Consider the following 18,271-nt stretch of genomic DNA (forward strand, 5'->3'; position numbering starts at 1 on the left):
TCTCTTAACTAAAGAATAATGTAACATCGTGCTTTGTAATTTTTATTAATTTCATTCCAAAACTTTAAATTTTTTACTAGCTGACAGAAAATAATTTAGGAAAAGTAATTTTTGTACTTATTTTATCGATCTCTTTTTCGTGCAAATTTTTAGAGAAATTTTATGCTGAAAATATTTTAGTCGATAAAATATTATTTAGTATAAAGGATAGAAAGAATATTCTGATATATCAGAAATATTTGTTTTGTTATTCCTTTCAATATAAAAACAATCACTATTTTTAGTTTGACTTTCACGAAAATAATGTGTTTTTCCAACATATTAAATAACATCCGGAAACAGTCATTATAATATTTATGTGTTTGAATATCTAAAATTGTTAGTCAAACAGAGAGTCAAAGTGAAAGCCAACGCGATTACATCAAGCGGTGCGCGGAATAACTCCGAATGGCATTGTTATTGTTTCATGCAGTCGAATTCGTGCGACTCGGAAAATCAAGGATTTTCACGTGTTTGAGTTTACGATAAACGTGATGTACGTAACTCGCAAGAAAAGGATGCTTGCTTCCTTTTCTCGATCGCCGCCACTCTTAATTAGCGTGTCATCTCGCGGCATAGATAGATTCTAGTGTCGCCGCAAGAGCACTCTTTCTCCATTGAACGACGAGCATCCAATCCAATACTACCGTGCATCTTCCGGCGCGTACGTGTTATTTGCACGCGCGAATGCACCGTGCTAATACACCAACGCGCATAATGCTCATAGATACGTAACGAGAAGACGCAAAGAGACGGAGAGAGAGAGAGAGAGAGAGAGAGAGAGAGAGTGAGCGAGAAAAGCCGAGTGAAGGATAACATTGAGAGGGAGAGACAAATAAAGAAAGGAAGAGAGCGGGGGGAGGAGAGCCGGTAAATTAGGTGGGTATATCGTGCGGTTGCGGACGAGGACATCGGTACTATAGGATACGTAGGTACACCAACGTGGCGGCTACCATCGCGCGCCACGGTAGGAAGAGACTCGAGCTAGAAGGGTGGCGGCGAAGAGGGAGGGGGGATCGACGGGAAACGGGAGGACGGAGGGAGTAGGCTATAAAGGCTAATTGGTTAAAAGCTCACCACTGGCTGCAGGCTTAAATCAAGATCTTGGAGTGTTATAATGGATAAGTAACACGGCGTGGCACGGCCACCGCCACCGGGTTGTGTGTTACCTCCCCCTCCACACACACACACACACACACCATCGCGCGCGCTCCGCTTCCCCCTAGCGCGTTCGTTCTATCCTTCCTTCCCCTCCCCCCGGCCGCCTCTCTCGTTCTGCACGTCGCCTCGCGTATAACCAGCCCGTTCACCCGCCGCCGCACCGTGGCGCGGAACGTCGAGGGCGAGTATCTTTCGAGTTAAGGACGGCGCGACCGACGCGATTGGTCGGCGGCGAGGGTTACCCCGGCGGGTAGTCGTGTGCGGTACGAGTCATCGATCGCGCCTCCGTCCTATGAGAAATCCGGAAAGCCAACCCCTGGCAAGCCGTAGGCCCCGCCCCGCCACCTACCCCGGCCGCACCGACACCCCTTCCGGCAACTTGCTGCAGCTTAGCCGTCCTCGCCACCCTCCGCAACAACTCCCTGCTCCGCGCGCGCGTCAACGCGCGTTCCCTCCTGCCATCTTCCTCCGACACCCTCTAATTTATCCGCTCGCCCCGTTCTAGCGAGTGGCGGCTACCCTCCCCTCTCCTTCGCTCGCACCCCGCAGTCTAGCTATCGCGCGCGGCGCGCAATAACTACCCCCGTGACTCTCGAAGCGTGACTCCGAAGCAGCGTTCTCCCTCTCTCTCTCTATCTTACTCTTACCGCCGCGCTCCCTCTTTCTTGCCGTCGCGCCCCTCGCGCTTCGTATAATACCCTCTCGTCGTATGCGAGAGCGAACGAACGCGCGCTAAGTGTGTGCGTTTACGCGTGTGCGAATGAGTCTCGCTTCTCCGTCCGTGTGTGACCTGCGGTTTCTCCGGCGTTTTCCTATACCTTTAGTAGTGCGAGCACAGTGCATCCATCGGCCGCGCGGCTCGTCACTCGCGCCGCGAAGCGTATCGCAGAACACGAGGGTGCTTGCGCATCTCTCTCTCTCTCTCTCTCTCTCTCTCTCTCTCTCTCTCTTTCTCTAACGCGAACGCGCAACCGAACGCGTTGTCAGCACGCGCCGACGCTCTAACGACACGCGCGCGAGTCGAAATTCCAACGCGACGCAACGCGACGCAACGCGCGGCCACAGCCGCACGTCGCTTGCACGTCGACCGCATGTGACTTTCTTACCGCAACTGCGAACTCTCCGTCCGCGAACAGCTACAGACAAACGGCTATACGTCTGACAGCTCTTCTCCTCGACGTGGTTTCGGTTTCCAATTCGGACAGAGAGAGAGAGAGAGAAGAAGATCTCCCGCGATGACGTCCGATACAGTTTGTGAGGAGTGACAATGGACAATCGACAGTGAAAGTGACTCGAGAGAGAAAATTCAAGTGCCTCGTGGCACGAGGAAGAAGAAGCACGTTGTAATACCTCGCCTCGGTGTGTTACTCTCGCGCGGCTGGACGCGTAAAGAGCGGAAAGCGAAAAGGAGAGGAGAAAAGTTACGTCGTACGTATCGCAGCAGGCTCTGGAGAGCGGACGCGTGTAGTGGTGAAAAAGGAGAGAGTAAGAGGAAGAGAGAGAGAGAGGCGAAGATAGAAAGAGGGGGTGTGGTAGGTGGCGGAAGGACGATAGGGGGAGAGGGCGACTCCAGGAAGGGTGGTGGGCAGTCCAAGTGTCTTGTCTCCTATCATCCTGTCGTCCAGGGTATCGCTTACGAATGTCGCGCGATCGAGCGATCCGTCTGCGATCCACGACGACGCGCGAGAACGTCCTGGCGACGGCCGCGCATCAACAACTACCGACAACAATCTGCTCGTCCTCACCGATCGTCTGAATCAACGCGCGCGCGACAGCAACGCGCGCTCCACGTACCTGTGTGTCCGCGATGTCCTGATATGCGATCGTCCGAAGTGGACGACCGGTCGAGTAGTATAAAACCGAGAGTATAGAAACGAGGGAAAGAAGAGCTTGCTCGAAAAGTCGTGTGCGAGAACAGAAGTCGGAAAAAGTGCCGCCGCCGCCGGCTCGAAGGATGTCCGGCGAAACGGAGATCGAAGTGTCGGTTGTGTCGGAAGAGGATCTGGAGCTGGAGGGCTCTAGAAGCAGCTCCACACCGGCGGAGCTGTTACTGCAAGAGAAGAACGGCAAGTCTGGCTGCGGCCTGAGCAATCACCACCACTCGTTCAGCTTCGACACTGTGAGCAAGCCGGCGCTCAGGCCTGCTTGCAATCCGCAGTACACGTCCTTCAGTATCTCCAGCATCCTCGGTAGACCGGAATCGCCGCCCGTCGATTCGACCACTTCCACGGGGTCTGGCGAGAGGCAATCGTCGGACGTCGACCGGACGTCGCCGCCGCTACCGCCAGCGAACTCGCAGAACTCTCAAAGGATCCCGCCGTCGTGCGGCAGCCCCGGAAGAATCTCGTCTTCGCCCACATCCTTGAGACTGTCCGGCGGTCAACGCGGCGGATTGTCTACAGCCGGTCACCCCGGACTGGAGCCCAGAGCGAATTCCGCGGGTATCGGGATCGGATGTGCTACCAGTGCTACCAGTCCAGCCGCGACTTTCTCGCCGCCCGGCGATGCCTCTACCAATCCTCTACTGGGACACCAAGCGTCGGCGGATCTCGCGATGCTATCGAGGTACGTGTCATTCGATTCCTGCGGAAATGACAGACCAAATTTTACAACATGACGATTTTCCAATTTCGTTACGTTTCTTATTTTGGCAAATTTCATGAGAAGTAGCTTTTACTTGAAGCAGTTTTATAAAAAACGATCGCTCTCTCTTACTTTTATATATCAAACTTCATCATTCGATCAATATATGTGATTAATGCTCGTTTCCACCAATGTAGATCAACTTTAATCTCGGTTCTCAACTCACTCTTCATCTTTATCTAATTTTTAGAACTAAAAGAAGAGATAAAGAGTAAGTACAATGGAGATTAAAGTTAATCTACATTGGTGGAAACGAGGCACAAATGTTTTTCCTTATCATAGTTTGAGGAAAGAGAGGCAGGTGTCTTGCAAATTTATTGTTAATTTAAATACATTACGTGAACAAACGAGATTATTGTTCTCGTCATTGCTGTAATTATAAAAAGTAGTGGAGCATTTAACGTCACGTTACACTCATCAATTGCTATCGTTTGAAAATGTATGTACGATTTCGTCATAGCTGTGCATGTTTACGTTATCTATGAAACTATAAAGAACCAAAGAGTGGCGAATTGACTTCCGTTAATTGAATAACTTCAGCATTATTTGTACATATCTATTGAATACAAGATTTAGATGACGTTATACGTTAATGAATTTCACATGCTCGTTTTGGGAAATAAAAAGTAGACAATAATGTCACGAGCACGTTTATTCGAATGTAATTTCGGTAAAGGTACTTGTTTTCTCCTGTCGCTTTAATTTTCAACACTGCCTATTTTAATATTTACATTCCTTCATATCTCGCTAAGAAAAAAAGCAGTGTACATTTAGGCTTCGATGAAGAACGAGTCTCTTTTTTCGACTAGAAGAGTCGACTCATCGAGTTTCTTCGATTTCGATCGGTTATTGAAACCTTAAAAACTGTTGATGTATCACGAACTATCAAAACAATCAGTCTTCTTTTTCTATTAATTTTATTGCGATTTGTACGACATCCTCTAAGTATATTATATAAACACGTGAAATAGCCTCTCGATTACTTCTAAATTCGATCTTGAAAACGTGGAAGCTTCGCGTCATTCCCAAAAATGGCGTTTCATTTCTTGAAAAGAAATCGCTTTCTCGCGCGAGAAATTAAATGGCACAACTGATTTCATTAATTAATAATGCGATACACATCGCAAGTATAATTCGCATCGTAAACGTGTATAGTACGCACGTGTATAGTACGCACCGTACTATACACGTATACAATACCGTTACATTAAACCCGCAGTCAGATGCGGCAAAGTGACCTTCGATTTTATAGGTTGACGCCGCCAAAATAACTGGCCGAAATTCGAACCTTTGTACTGATCGGCGATCGCCGCTCATTCATTTCACCGCACAGATCACCGGTACGTCAGTCACCCGAGTAAAATACATAAAAACATGTTGAGTTGTATTTGTATAATTTAGTTTGTATTTCCAATATGTGGTTATAGCGTCAGCAAAATTCCTAATGGACGTTTGTGAAAGAAAAAAAGGGAAAGGAAAAGAGCCCGTCTGCATAATTTAACGATTTAAACGCCATCGTTTAACGGCTAATTCAATGCCGTTGCCATTTAATATTAATGCAAAAGTGTCGGTAAATGGAGTTGCTAATACTTGCTAATGATTAATTAATTCGTAACATCGTCGTTATTCATATTCGCCGCTCGCGTAATTGGCGGAATTGTTGAATAAATTAAGACCGCGCCCTCTCTCAGGCAATTAGAAACTCTGCTGCGCTAGCGTTTTCCACGATAAAAACACGCATTCGCAAAGCTTTCACCCGAGAGATTCGACACAACACCACATTGCGATAGATTAATATCAGACTCTTCACCACCGTTATTCGCATAATTATACACAAACGCGTGTACGAGTGCACAATGGGACGCGTTTCGCATTAGCGATGTATAAATTGCACTAACTGAATCACGCGCGTTAATATTCGTTAAGAGCATTCATTTCATAAAAATCGAGGGAACCTTAAGTTTTACTATGTGCAACGTTATGATTATCGTTTAAAAAAAAAAAGAGTATGAAAATAACTAAAGAAAATACATTTTTACTATTCCAAAATTACAGCTCCCTCTCTCGTTTCAATTAATTTTAAAAGCTAATCTCCCTTAATTATACAGAGATATATAAAAACCATTTTTTTTCTCTAGCTAAAGGTCAATACTCTGGAAATATCTCAATAAGAAAACTTTACTTTTAGTTAATTTCGACTTGAAACAAAAACTTGATTAAAACTCGCCTTTATCAGGAAGCTTAAAATTACGAATTATCAAGTCGTAACAAGTTTCCTCTTTGACATCTTTGATTTAAAGAAAAATCGACTCCAAATCGCTCGAGATATTTTTCGGTTGATGCGGAACATCGTGTTTCACGACCCAATGTCCGCACCCGTCAACTTGGATTACCGGACGGAAAGGGGGATGTATCCAGGGCCTTCGTAGCCATCGCGGACCAAAGATTTTCGTAGGCGTGAGCTCGCCTCGGATCAAGATACACGACATATCACACGGGGGTGGCGAAACAGTAAGGGGTAGCGACAACGAGCGAGCGCGTGCGGTGAGGATTATATTATGTGGGAATGGACCAACGAGGGGACTGTAATGGGCCTATTAGGCTGTCTCATTTAATAACAACCGTAGTAACAACACCACCCTCTTACATTACTTACGTTATTTAAGAGGACCCCCGCACGCTATCGGATATATCTACGAGGAATCCGAGCACAGTGCCGTGCTGCCCGCCGCAAGGGGCAGGAGAGAGAGAGTTCGAGGGTTCGAGATGATTTTATCAGATTTACACCCCCTCCTCGATCGACGACCTACCCCCTCGCGCCCATTCTCCGCGTCCTCGCTATGCTTGGCTGCCGACACGACGGCTACGATTGCTTGTTTTCCACCCGTTTACCATTTGATTAAGTTCCACTCGTATGCACCGTTGGGGTACACTTCACTAACGGAGAAAAGCCTCGTCGAATGGGGAATCGCCCGTCACGCAAACGAACTTACCGCGGCAAATAAATGGCATCTATACTTTAATAAACAGATTTTCTTTTCGTCACAAAAGCACACATTGTTAAGTTTCATTTTCACTGAGAAATGGGAATTTCTCACTTCAAAGTGTATGTGAATTATTTCTGGTTTGTATCTAAATATAATACTTTTTTGTCTTTATCAAATTCATAAAGAATTTATTAATTAATATGCAATTGATTCATTTAAAATTGAATAAATTAGACTTGTAGGAAGGGGTTTTACATGATATGTGCGATAAAATAACTGACTCGGTTTCTTCTTTAAATAACGGCGCCGAGGAAAGCGTACACAAATCACATATAAATGTAATTAGTTAACGTTAAAAGGGCATACAATGACGCTATAGATTTCCCAGTAATGCACGACATAATTCACACATCACAAAGGGTTACGAAAAAGGCGCGTCTCGCTTGTAATAGCCGCTCCGTGGCGATACGTGAAATTACAAATCGCATATATATATATATATATATATGTATGTTCCGTTCGGATCCATTTACGCGTTTAAATGCAATTCAACAAAAATTCGGTGGTATAGAATTACGCGATGATCGCGCGTTCGCGCAATTTTCGCACGTATATATATATACGTACACATATGCACACATAAAACGCGCGCGTCCCGGGCATAATTTGCAAGCGGGCTAATTAACGTCACGAGCAACGGCAACCGAAATTTGTTGTCGAAAAGCGCGTATATCGATAAGAGAGGAGGGAACGGTAAAAAATCAATTAGGGGTAGAGTGCATAATGGATGCGGATGAAACGCCGTACGCGTATAGTCCAAGGTTAAGGAGCCTAAGATTCCCTCGAGAAACGGGCTACCTATCCCGCGGCCCATTTACTGCCGAGTGAGCAGCCCTTACGTCTCTTCCGGGAGGAAGTGCGCAAGTTCTAGGCTCGATTTATTATTAAATCGCCGCTCTACTCCAGCCTGAGATTCTCGCTCGCCAAGGTCGTGAAGAGAGAAGTTGGCGCCATCCGATCTCAGCAGAGAGCACTATCCATCTTCTATACACATGTATATGTATATATATATACATTATATAACTTAACTGATCAAATAATAATATTTCTCTACAGCGGAGTAAGTACTCGCAGAGGGATTTACGCGCTGGATACGCCTGGTATAACATGCGCGCTTTATGAAATTGTAACAATCGCATCCGACTCCCTTTAAGACGCGGCTTCAACGACTTACTTCCTCGAGTCTTCATAATTTTGACACGTATACATCGTATTCTGAATACGTAAATCTTATTAAAGACGCCATCGACTTTAAATTAATTAAAATTATAATTTCGAATTTTATTAATAGCACGCATTTAATGTTAGCCTTTATACTGTGTGTGAAGAATGACCTAGTTGGGGTTAAAACGTTTGTCGATTCGAACAAATTTTTAATTATGTTAATATGGCTTTTTGAATTTTTATATACAAACACCTCTTAGAGCTTACAGTCCACTGTACCTCTTACTTTATTTGAATTTTAATCTGTGCTGAGTTTTTTATATTTATGATGATGATGATGTTGATTATCCTGGTAATTATTCTGGAAAATTACGTTACGTTGGTACTGGAAAGTAACCGGATTTCGTCGAAAGCCTTATATTTAAAAGAATTAATTATCTCTTCATCCTGGGTCCATCTTTTGTTCGGTCTTAATACGTTTCGAATTCATTCGCGCGCGGTTCATTGATTCTATCGCGGAGTATCGTGAAAATATTTTTTACTCGATTTGCTCGCAATTTCGCAGAGGCTTACATTCAAAAACTTTACCGCGGGCGCGGTAGGACCGCGAACGGAATATCCGTCTGATATAATCCGCGACAGAGACCGCCTCGTTAATTACAGCACTGATGAATGATTCGTTAATTAGGGTGGGATCGCGCTACAAGTTTCAAAGGAAGATACGATAAAGCCTATTGTGTATGATCGCCTATTCGCGAGCGATATGGATGTTTCGACGTTGGGAACAAATGCTCGGGATGAGCGATGGCGGCGGCAGTATGGATCACGGATCGTAATTGCGTCGGAATACAATTCCCTCCGATTTCATTCGACATTGCTTCGTCTACGAAGTAGCGAAACCTTGACTTAAGAAGTAGCACAGGAAGTAGGACATGACTAACATGTATAAATAAGAGTCCAAACGTAATTACAATATAAATACATTAGAGTGTCACGTTTCTATCATATATATCAATTTTATGAAAAACTTGTTCAGTATATTATTTCTTCATAAAACTTTACGCAGCAATAATAAATTTCTTTAAAATACACATCGAGACCAAGTTATATTGCAGTAAACATGGAAATAGATTCGTCGTTCCGTCTATCGCAAGCCAATAATGTAACGAAGCCAACTAGCGAATTTAGTCGAACGCTTTGAAAGCCAATAAATCGTTGTTGGGTCATCCTGACGACGCTTTATAAGACACAGTATACCTAACGATAGATTTCGCGTTGCGATTACACGAATGTATGAGAAAGAGAGAAATTACAAATCGGATTAAAATAAGTAAAAGGAATGACGTAGATATAAAAGAATGCTTCTTAACATTCTCTCCGCGAGTTGGTGTGTAATAAACATACAACTTGAAAATTTATCCCATCCATCTACTTGTTTCCTATTTATTTTTCCTCATTAATATCCGCGGCGATAATCTATTTTTTTTTGCCGTTTTCTTTGCCCTTTTGTTTTTATTTTTCTCTGTAAAACATAGCGTAATGATCGCATGTTGAGCATACAGATTGCAAACCGCTTTGGGCGCACTTTCGCTAGCGAACGCGATCGACTTCTCTTTCTTCGCTGCGCTCCTAACTACCCTCGGTGTAACGATACACGACGAAACGTATCGTATTACGAGCGATCGTTAACGGCATAAAGAGTTTATATTTGAGAATGGCACTTACTGAGCGCGCAAGCAGAGGTAGAATAATAATCAATACAAGCAAGCGGTGTAACACGTCATTCAAGACACGGAGGGAAAATTTTAACGGAAATACCCAATAAATTCGAGCGCCTCGTTTAAAAAATTTGCACAGACTTAATAAAATAAGTGCTAATAGAAAAGAAACGGGTTCTTTAAAACAAATTTTTTGTTATCGCGATAAGTTGCAAATAAATTAATATTTCTCCACGTAATAAATTATAGTATCAAATCCTTGAATAAATTTAAATCAAATTTTTCGATAGAGAGATCATAAAAAGAAATTTTAATTATCGTGATATTGAATTTTAGAAGATGTAAAACTGATAATTTAAAAATCTACAGAGCAAACAGATAGGAAACTTTATTTTCCAATTAGTTTCAAATTTGCCTTGTTTGAAATTTATTTCATGGCTTCAATACATACATACAAATATGTATATATAACATTTAAAAGATTAAAACGCGTAACGACATGAAAAAAGTTATTAGTTATTTCCTTTTAAAAATCTTTTTCCAACTATTTTATAAAATATACAAATTAAGCTAAAAATGAAAATATGTATTATTAGATACAGAATCAGAAGAGTACACAAGACTGGAAATATGAACGTTTAAATAGAATTGTTTACATCCAAAAAATCATCGACAACAGGAGAGAAGCAGAAATCAAGGGCGAGTCACGTGAGTCAAGTACAATACGCTTGATGATCCCGAGTGTTCTAGAGAGATTCGAAAGAGCGTTAGAGGAAGGGATCGCTGAGAAAAGTTCTCGAGTGTCTACGATAGAAAGTAAGACTCGTGTAAGAATCTAGTCGGCCACGACGAGTGTTCGCGGCCGTCTAAGACGTAAGACCAGCAGAATTAGGCAGTAAATGGTGGTGGATCTCTCCAACGAGAAAGATCCGAGTGTTGTTTGGTGTTTATACCTGCTCCTTCAGAGAAGGGTCCCTGAATGCTTACAAAACAGGCGGTTGTCAGATTTCCTTTATCTTTTCCGGAGCATTTGTGTGTACCCGGGCCGTCATTTCTCCTCTCCCGTTAGCCGCGCGAAGCCTTCTTGAGAATACTCCTCGATATCTCTTCTCTTGACGCCGCTAGGAGAATCGTGGGGAAGAGGCGCACCAAAGATCGCGTGTCGTTGAGGAATTCTCTTAGGAAGGGTCTTAATTCCTCCTTTACTTCGGTCCCGGGCTGCTTCGTCGTCGTTGTCGTTATATCGTTGTGTCGTATCTAATATCGTGACTTCCTCCTAGCGATAAACGATTGACACGCGTGGAGTTGACGCGGCATTAATACAAGTGCGAGTATCGCTGAGTCGTTGATACAAGAAGTGTTATAAGGAGATCAATATCCAATTTATTCAACAAATAAGAGTATAGATTTCACAAATCACCTCTTGTTTAAAAAAAATGGAAAATGTTCGCATCTTATCTATAATTAAACTCTCTAACTTTTCAAGACGATAATATCAAATTACAGAATTTTTTTAAGGACACGTTATTATAAAATTTTTGAAGAAATTGCATTACTCAAGATGAGGAGTAAAGAATATTTTCGGGTAAAAGTAACCGACTATGGAAACGATGGTATCGCGCGCGAGGTGGAATATAAATAAATTGTTTACCGTATATCTAAATCGCAAACGCGGGCAAAATGGACTGGCAGAAAGTGCTACTCATACGATAGCGAACAAAGTCAAATACGTGCTTTCATGTGGCGAGCGCGTATCGAAACGAGATCAGATCGCTGCTCGTCGCAGACGGACGAGAACGGGGAAGCGAGGAAGGAACGCGGGAAAGTACTAGGGCTTCCGAAGCCTCCTCAGCCCACACGCCTGACCAACCTGCCCTGCCTGCCGATATCGGCCAGTCGACCGGTGGATCCTGCTTGCTTGTATTTCTCTTCTACCACAAATCGCGGTTACTGTCGCATTAATGTTTCGGCGCGTGCAGCTGCAACAATGGCGCTTAGCTGCGATCGGAAGTAACGGTCAGAAAAGTGAGAAAGAGAAAGAGAAAAGCACATAAGCACGGCGAAATAACAACCACGCAGGACGACCGACCGTGAAGACCCAAAGACAGATTTACCGATAAGCGATCTAAAGCGATCCCAACCAAGACAAAGCCACTGAATTTGCAAAATTTTTTTGTTTACATTCTTATTAATGTTGTATGTAATGTCCTTTTTTTTTAACAAGTATTGGAAATTGTGTGGCGTTTAAAAATCATTTCAAAACACTTCGAAAGGAGTGAAATTTTCACTCTGTTACATTTGTATCTCAATCAAATGCATTGATTATGCAAAATCATGATATATATAGTACGCTTATTATTTTAGATCATCACTTTAACAACATTAATTATATATGTAGAAATGTTAATTATTTTGCACGAGTTTCTTGTGAATGTGGTAGCGACGGGTGACTAATCGCTGGTGATCGACAAGGCGCCACTAAAAACTCTTAGTGACCAGCACAGCATTCAACGTGCTAATCAAGGTTTTCGCATAAAGCCGCTACTGCATTTGCCACCGGAAGGGTCCGCGACGCAGGTATGCTTCTCTCCTGCGGTCAACGTGACGATTTTCTCGAGAGATCTTGCTCTAAGCGGATTTTTGCTCTTAATAACCAGTCGAGCGTTTATTCGTAGCACGTCCAACTATTGTTGCGGTGCAAACACCGTTCCCAAATATATTCTATTCAGTGAAGAGAGCTTTGCTTTCTCCCGAGTGGTTGAGTAAATCCGAATGGTAATAGCCGTCGGCTACGAGCGACGCGACGGCACTTATCCCGAACGTAACGATCCCGCATGCTCGACTCTATACTCGTATATTTACTCGTGTGGTGACGATTCATAAATTCTTTCATAACCGAAGATCGTACTTGACTTGTTCGATTATTTCTTTCTTAGTCGTATATTAGACGAAATTCACCAGTTTGGCACGATCTGTCTACCAAGTGCGATACTTGACGTTTATAGTTACTCCTAATTATAGTTACTACTAATACAATATGCGTGCTACTACGTTAAATTAAATACGGCGCAATTTAAATTTCTGCAATGGTTGATATCATGTGTATAATTTCATTTAATTATTAAAAAAACTATTATATTATAAGAGATTATATATTAATATACATAAATCTTTCATGTCTAAAAAAATATTCACCCATTGAAATCGTTTTAACAAAAAACCTATTCAAATTAAAATTCTGAAGAGTAAAGTTTTCTACGTAAAAATTTGAGAAAAAAATGTTTTTAATTTCTCAGAAAGTCAATTAAAAAGCGGGTATCCTTTGTTTTCAATCGTTTTTTTATTATTTCGAAGAGCTACCTATGTCTCAACATTTTAGAGTTAAGAAAAGACTCTACTCCAGATTAATTAATTCATTCTTAATTAAAATCAAAGTAAAATTTATGTGAGGGGATTTACGTAGAGGATTTACTAAAATTCTTTATTACAAAAGAACTTTTTTTACTTTTTTGTTGATTTTAATTATTATTATTCGAGAATTCTTTATATTTATTACATGGTATTTAAATATTATAAAACGACTTAAATATTATAAAACTTTTGCCGTCTCTAGATTGATAGCGAGTCGATATCCGGTCGGCATCGGCGGCCTGTTCTACCCATCGACACTGCAGCATCTCCATCAGCAGCAGCAACAGCAGCACCAGCATCATTCGCGGCTGGCCGCCGCGGCTTCGTCCGCCCTCAGCAATGCCGTGCAGGTTGCCGGCCAATCACCGGACATTGTCGACGCCGACGGCATTCGTGGCGTTCTACTTGGCGGCGCCGGCTGGCCGTTTCCATGGAGGCCGGCGCACAGCCTGCAGACGCTCGAGCATCCCTCGCCAAGCGACGTGATCGGTACCCTCAGCCGCGTCAGTCCCGCGTCCGCATCTTTTCCTCAGCGAGGTGAGTTCTCGATTCCCTTTCCTGTCCCTCGCGCGCTCAGGCAGATCGAGAGACGGCTTATTAAGGATAATCCGAGGGAAAACGCACGCCGCGGTCGAAAGGAGATGTTAACATTGTTTCGCAACCGAGGTCTAGAACATCGGCTTTCGCCGAGTCAGACAAAAGTAATCCGAAGCTCGCTTTTTTTATAGAAACTTTTTCATTAGGTGGAAAACCGAAACGAGATATCTCTGATGTGTCCTACAATAAACTTTCCTTGATTGTTCCTTACTAATAATTATCGTAATAATTAAATTATTCTGAGGAAAACTCTACAGAGTATTTATCTATATCTCAAAAATGTGCTTCTAAGAAAAATAAATGAATGTTTTCGATTACATAAAAGTTTCACTACTTCTCTCCGGGGTTGGTATAATAATATAAAATTTGATTAACTCCAAAAATGTGTTGTGTATTATCGAAAAAAAGAAGTTCCTAAAATACGTTAAACACACCCAGGTGCCCCGGAACTGATATTTCAAGACGATTGAAACGTGAAATCGCGCTAACTCGTATATAGATCGCGAAGAAAAGGCGAAGGAGAATGAAGGTTAACACGGGGGGATCTCTATAGATGTATACAGATATATTGTCTGCTGCGTTATAGACGCGCTCGTCTATCTACGTGTATATCTTCGCGTATACAACTACGCGTAAGGCTTCCACGGCTTCCGTCACGACAAACCAACGTCGATCGCCTTACCCAACGATCGTTTTGCTTCTGTCACCTTGCCTAAGTACTTAGGCAGTTACCATTCCCACCTATATGGGCATAGGTATACTTGCGATCGCCACAGTCCCGTCTTACAACGTTAAATTCTTTCACGGTACGACTGTTTAGTTGTGTTGTAATATTTTTGGTTTTATGTAAATCTCTCTCTTGATACGCGCGCAGCTGAAAATCAAATTTTCTTCAAAATCAGTAATTTTTTTATAAATAAACAATTATTTAAAGCAATTGTATAGAAAAAATGGGAAGAAAAAAAGAGGAAATATATTTAAGGCCGTATAAAAGATCAACAGATTTTTTAATAAATCTTGTTTTAATGGTAATAATAATGATTCTCACTTTACGAACAAAAAAAAGTTGAAAAGCACATATTTTTAAAAATATGTTCTGCTCGATTATATTTCTGGTATAACAAATATCAAATTATTGATTATAAAAATGTATCGTATCTAGTTTCGTTTCAGCCGACTTTTTGTCTGTGCCACAACGATCATTTGTAGAGAGAAAGGATTAAACATTCTACATACATATTAATGACATTTTGTCGCGAAAAATGAAACGTTCGTAAAATATATTTATTCTCGATTTTGCATACATAAAATATCGCACATCGATTAAAATTAAAAGACGTAATAATAATAAAGAAAATATTTGTAGGAAATGAATGAATTATATGTATCGCACATCATTTTATTGTTTCCTTCACATTTTCATCGTAAAAGACACATGTCTGTATAACGGTATTTTATGCAAATATGTATACATCGCAAATAATGTCATTGGATGATGCATTTGCATCGATAGCGGCATAGGGAATTCAATACTCAGCAATTATGTCAAAATGGATTAATAGAATATTAATTAGCATTCTATTAATTGATTAAATATTCAATACGGATAGAGAAATGTATAATGGCGATTTATCGGAACGCGCGTGAGAGAGAATTTGTAAATTCAAAGCGCTCTCATTGGACTGATTGACGTATACGGATCGCGTTTAAAAAGAAAAGCGATTAACGCGTTTATCTTCCTCTCGTTAACGATTTGATTATATCGATAAATATACACGATGTGTCTTTCATACTTCGTACACATTACAAATATCATTATTCGTTATACGATATCGCAATTCTCCGTGAATTTTTGCGCCATTAATCAGACTTATCCCGCGCGCGTTACTTGTTAAGAATAATCCCAGTTGAAGGATAATAATCCTCGTAAATAAAAAGATCTTTGTTTCAGTAACTTGTGAAACAAAAGAGATAATTAACGGAAAAATATAACTCTACGAGGAGCTATCGATTCTAGTGTAGTAAAAAGTGTCCGGAAGCTTTTAATTGTGAGCAGAGATAATTACATTGAAATTAGAGGAAAGTAATTATAATTTTCTTTATTAAACTAAAACTGTTACGTAAATAACAATTTTAAGAATTATTCGTCAACTATCGATACAACGATATAGTATAATATTAATAACACCATCGATAAGCGAGAATAGTTTCGGTAGGTTCTAGAAAAACAAGGATGCATAAAAATAAAATTCAAAATAAATATCATGTGTAAAAATCACATGTTTTTCACATTGAAAAGCAGTTTACAAATAGAGAAGCTGTGTACGATAACCGAAATCAACACGTGTATCTTCCTCCAGACGAACTTGACGATGACAATGCCGATGACCGTCTACACCGCGTGAGGAGTCCATCGAGTGGCGACGAGGCGCACGACGATCTCGGTGAAGGTGAAGACTGTGCGGATGCCGACGGTGAAGGCGAGTCCACGTCGACAAGTCTCCATGGTACTTCAGTGGGTGGTGGTGGTGGTGGTGGTGGTAGTGGTGGTGGTGGTGGTGGTGGAGGAGGAAATTCTTGGAGCTCAGATAATTATGCCTCTCCTCACCATGGCATCGCGAGTCGAACAGCATAAAGCGGAAGAAGAAGACTAGGACAGTGTTCTCTAGGTCGCAAGTGTTCCAACTAGAGAGCACGTTCGACATGAAGCGCTACCTCTCGTCGTCGGAACGCGCCGGTCTCGCCGCCTCGCTCAGGCTGACAGAGACCCAGGTGAAAATATGGTTCCAGAACCGGCGGAACAAGTGGAAACGGCAGTTGGCCGCTGAACTGGAGGCGGCGAACATGGCCCATGCCACCCAGAGGCTAGTCAGGGTGCCGATTTTGTATCACGAGGCATCAGGCAGCACCGGCACGGTGTCCGCCGGGGTGTCGGTGACGGCGCCGGGACCGCCGGGACCCCCGGTGCCGTCCTCGGTAGGTGCGACCTCCGCCCTGTCGCATTCGGTCGGCGTCGGAGTGGGCGTCGGTGTTGGTGTCGGTGTTGGCGTCGGCACCTCGTGCGCGCCCACCACGGCGCAGCCCATCTTCTACTCCCATCACCATCAACATCACCATCACCACCCGGCGGCGGCCCACGTGCAGGCGCACACTCTCTTGTCCCACCAGGTGCACCCGCAACCGCCGCCCCCGCCTCCGCCGCCGCCCAACGGCCAACCACCGCGGACGTCCTCGCAATAACACCGTCCGACGACTTACGAGGGTAGCGTGCGGTTGCTGCGGGAGACGACGACGACGGCGACGACGACGACGACGACCCTGAAGAAGATGATCTCCATGAACGATGCAACGACGGCGACGCCTTCTCGACGGCTGGACCGCGCCGCCGTCTGGTTGATCGATGTCGAGTGAAAACGCATACGCACGATTATTACGGACACGGCACGGCTCTCTCCTCGGCCGGGGTAATTCGAGAACGTTGGAATTTTTAAATGCTTTTCTAATGTGCGGACCGCGCGTATACGGACGATGTGGATAAATGTGAGTATGCGCGAAAAATGTAGAGTTTTGATTCCAATTTTTCTCGTACAATTTAAATTGTACTCACATTCTACTTAATTTTTAAATGAGTGAGACGTTCTAGCGATGAAATGAAACCACTTGTATAAATGTATAAGAATTTTTTCTCGCAATTTTGTATTAATAATTACTAAGGAAGCTAATTTAAAATAGATAAAAGAAAACATTTTATTTATGCCAAATTTTAATAATATAATAGCAATAAATTAAATTATCGTTATAAAATATTATTTCCGTTAGAATGCATTAAACTCGATAAGTTGGAACTCTACATTTTTTTAGCATAAGCTAATATTTATGTTTATTCACATCTTTGTTATTATGTTATGTCTAGAAAAGTACTATTTCTTGCAAATAGTTTTGCAAAATTATTTTTGATGCTCGATAAAAAGGCTTTGTGTAAGTCAATTTGTTTACCTCAAAATAAATGATCAAAAATGTGCTAAATTCGTACAATATATCGCTGCTTTATCATGAAAATGATATTATTATCGATTATTATATTTATATAGCAGAATCGAAGAATGGATATTTCATTTTATCTTTTCGAGATAAGAAGCGAGACATTTTGACTTATATATTTTTTTTCTATCGAGCCGTAGAAATATTTGTGCTAGTCCGCGCAATTATGCAGAGAACTGAACTGTGATTATAATGATTTTGTGTCGCTTCCACAAGCTACGGGTGACGAAAGCTGGTTACGAGCTTGTATGGTTTCCCTTCCGGTTTGTCGAGATATAATATAATAGCGCATCGTTCCTTGTTCCACTCAGTTTGTCAATGTATCAAAACAGGATACAAAATTTCATAATATCGCAATTGACGGACGGAAATTAGATTCTGTTTACGTTCGAGTATTCTCTCTCTCTCGATATACATATATAATTAGGATCTGATTGTAGATAGTATAAT

At 42.3% G+C, this 18,271-nt stretch overlaps 1 protein-coding gene across 1 annotated transcript; it reads left to right on the forward strand.

Annotated features, from left to right (window-relative positions):
• The first annotated feature begins 3,154 nt into the window (after positions 1-3,154).
• On the forward strand, positions 3,155-17,020 carry Hmx (H6 family homeobox). Its single transcript, XM_018549157.1, has 5 exons — positions 3,155-3,771; positions 4,195-4,206; positions 13,386-13,720; positions 16,141-16,345; positions 16,396-17,020. The coding sequence occupies exons 1-5, from the start codon at positions 3,155-3,157 to the stop codon at positions 17,018-17,020; spliced, it is 1,794 nt and encodes a 597-aa protein (XP_018404659.1).
• The last annotated feature ends 1,251 nt before the right edge of the window (positions 17,021-18,271 follow it).

The sequence above is a fragment of the Cyphomyrmex costatus genome, unplaced genomic scaffold (assembly GCF_001594065.2).
Source record: "Cyphomyrmex costatus isolate MS0001 unplaced genomic scaffold, Ccosl1.0 scaffold8, whole genome shotgun sequence".
NCBI lineage: Eukaryota > Metazoa > Arthropoda > Insecta > Hymenoptera > Formicidae > Cyphomyrmex > Cyphomyrmex costatus.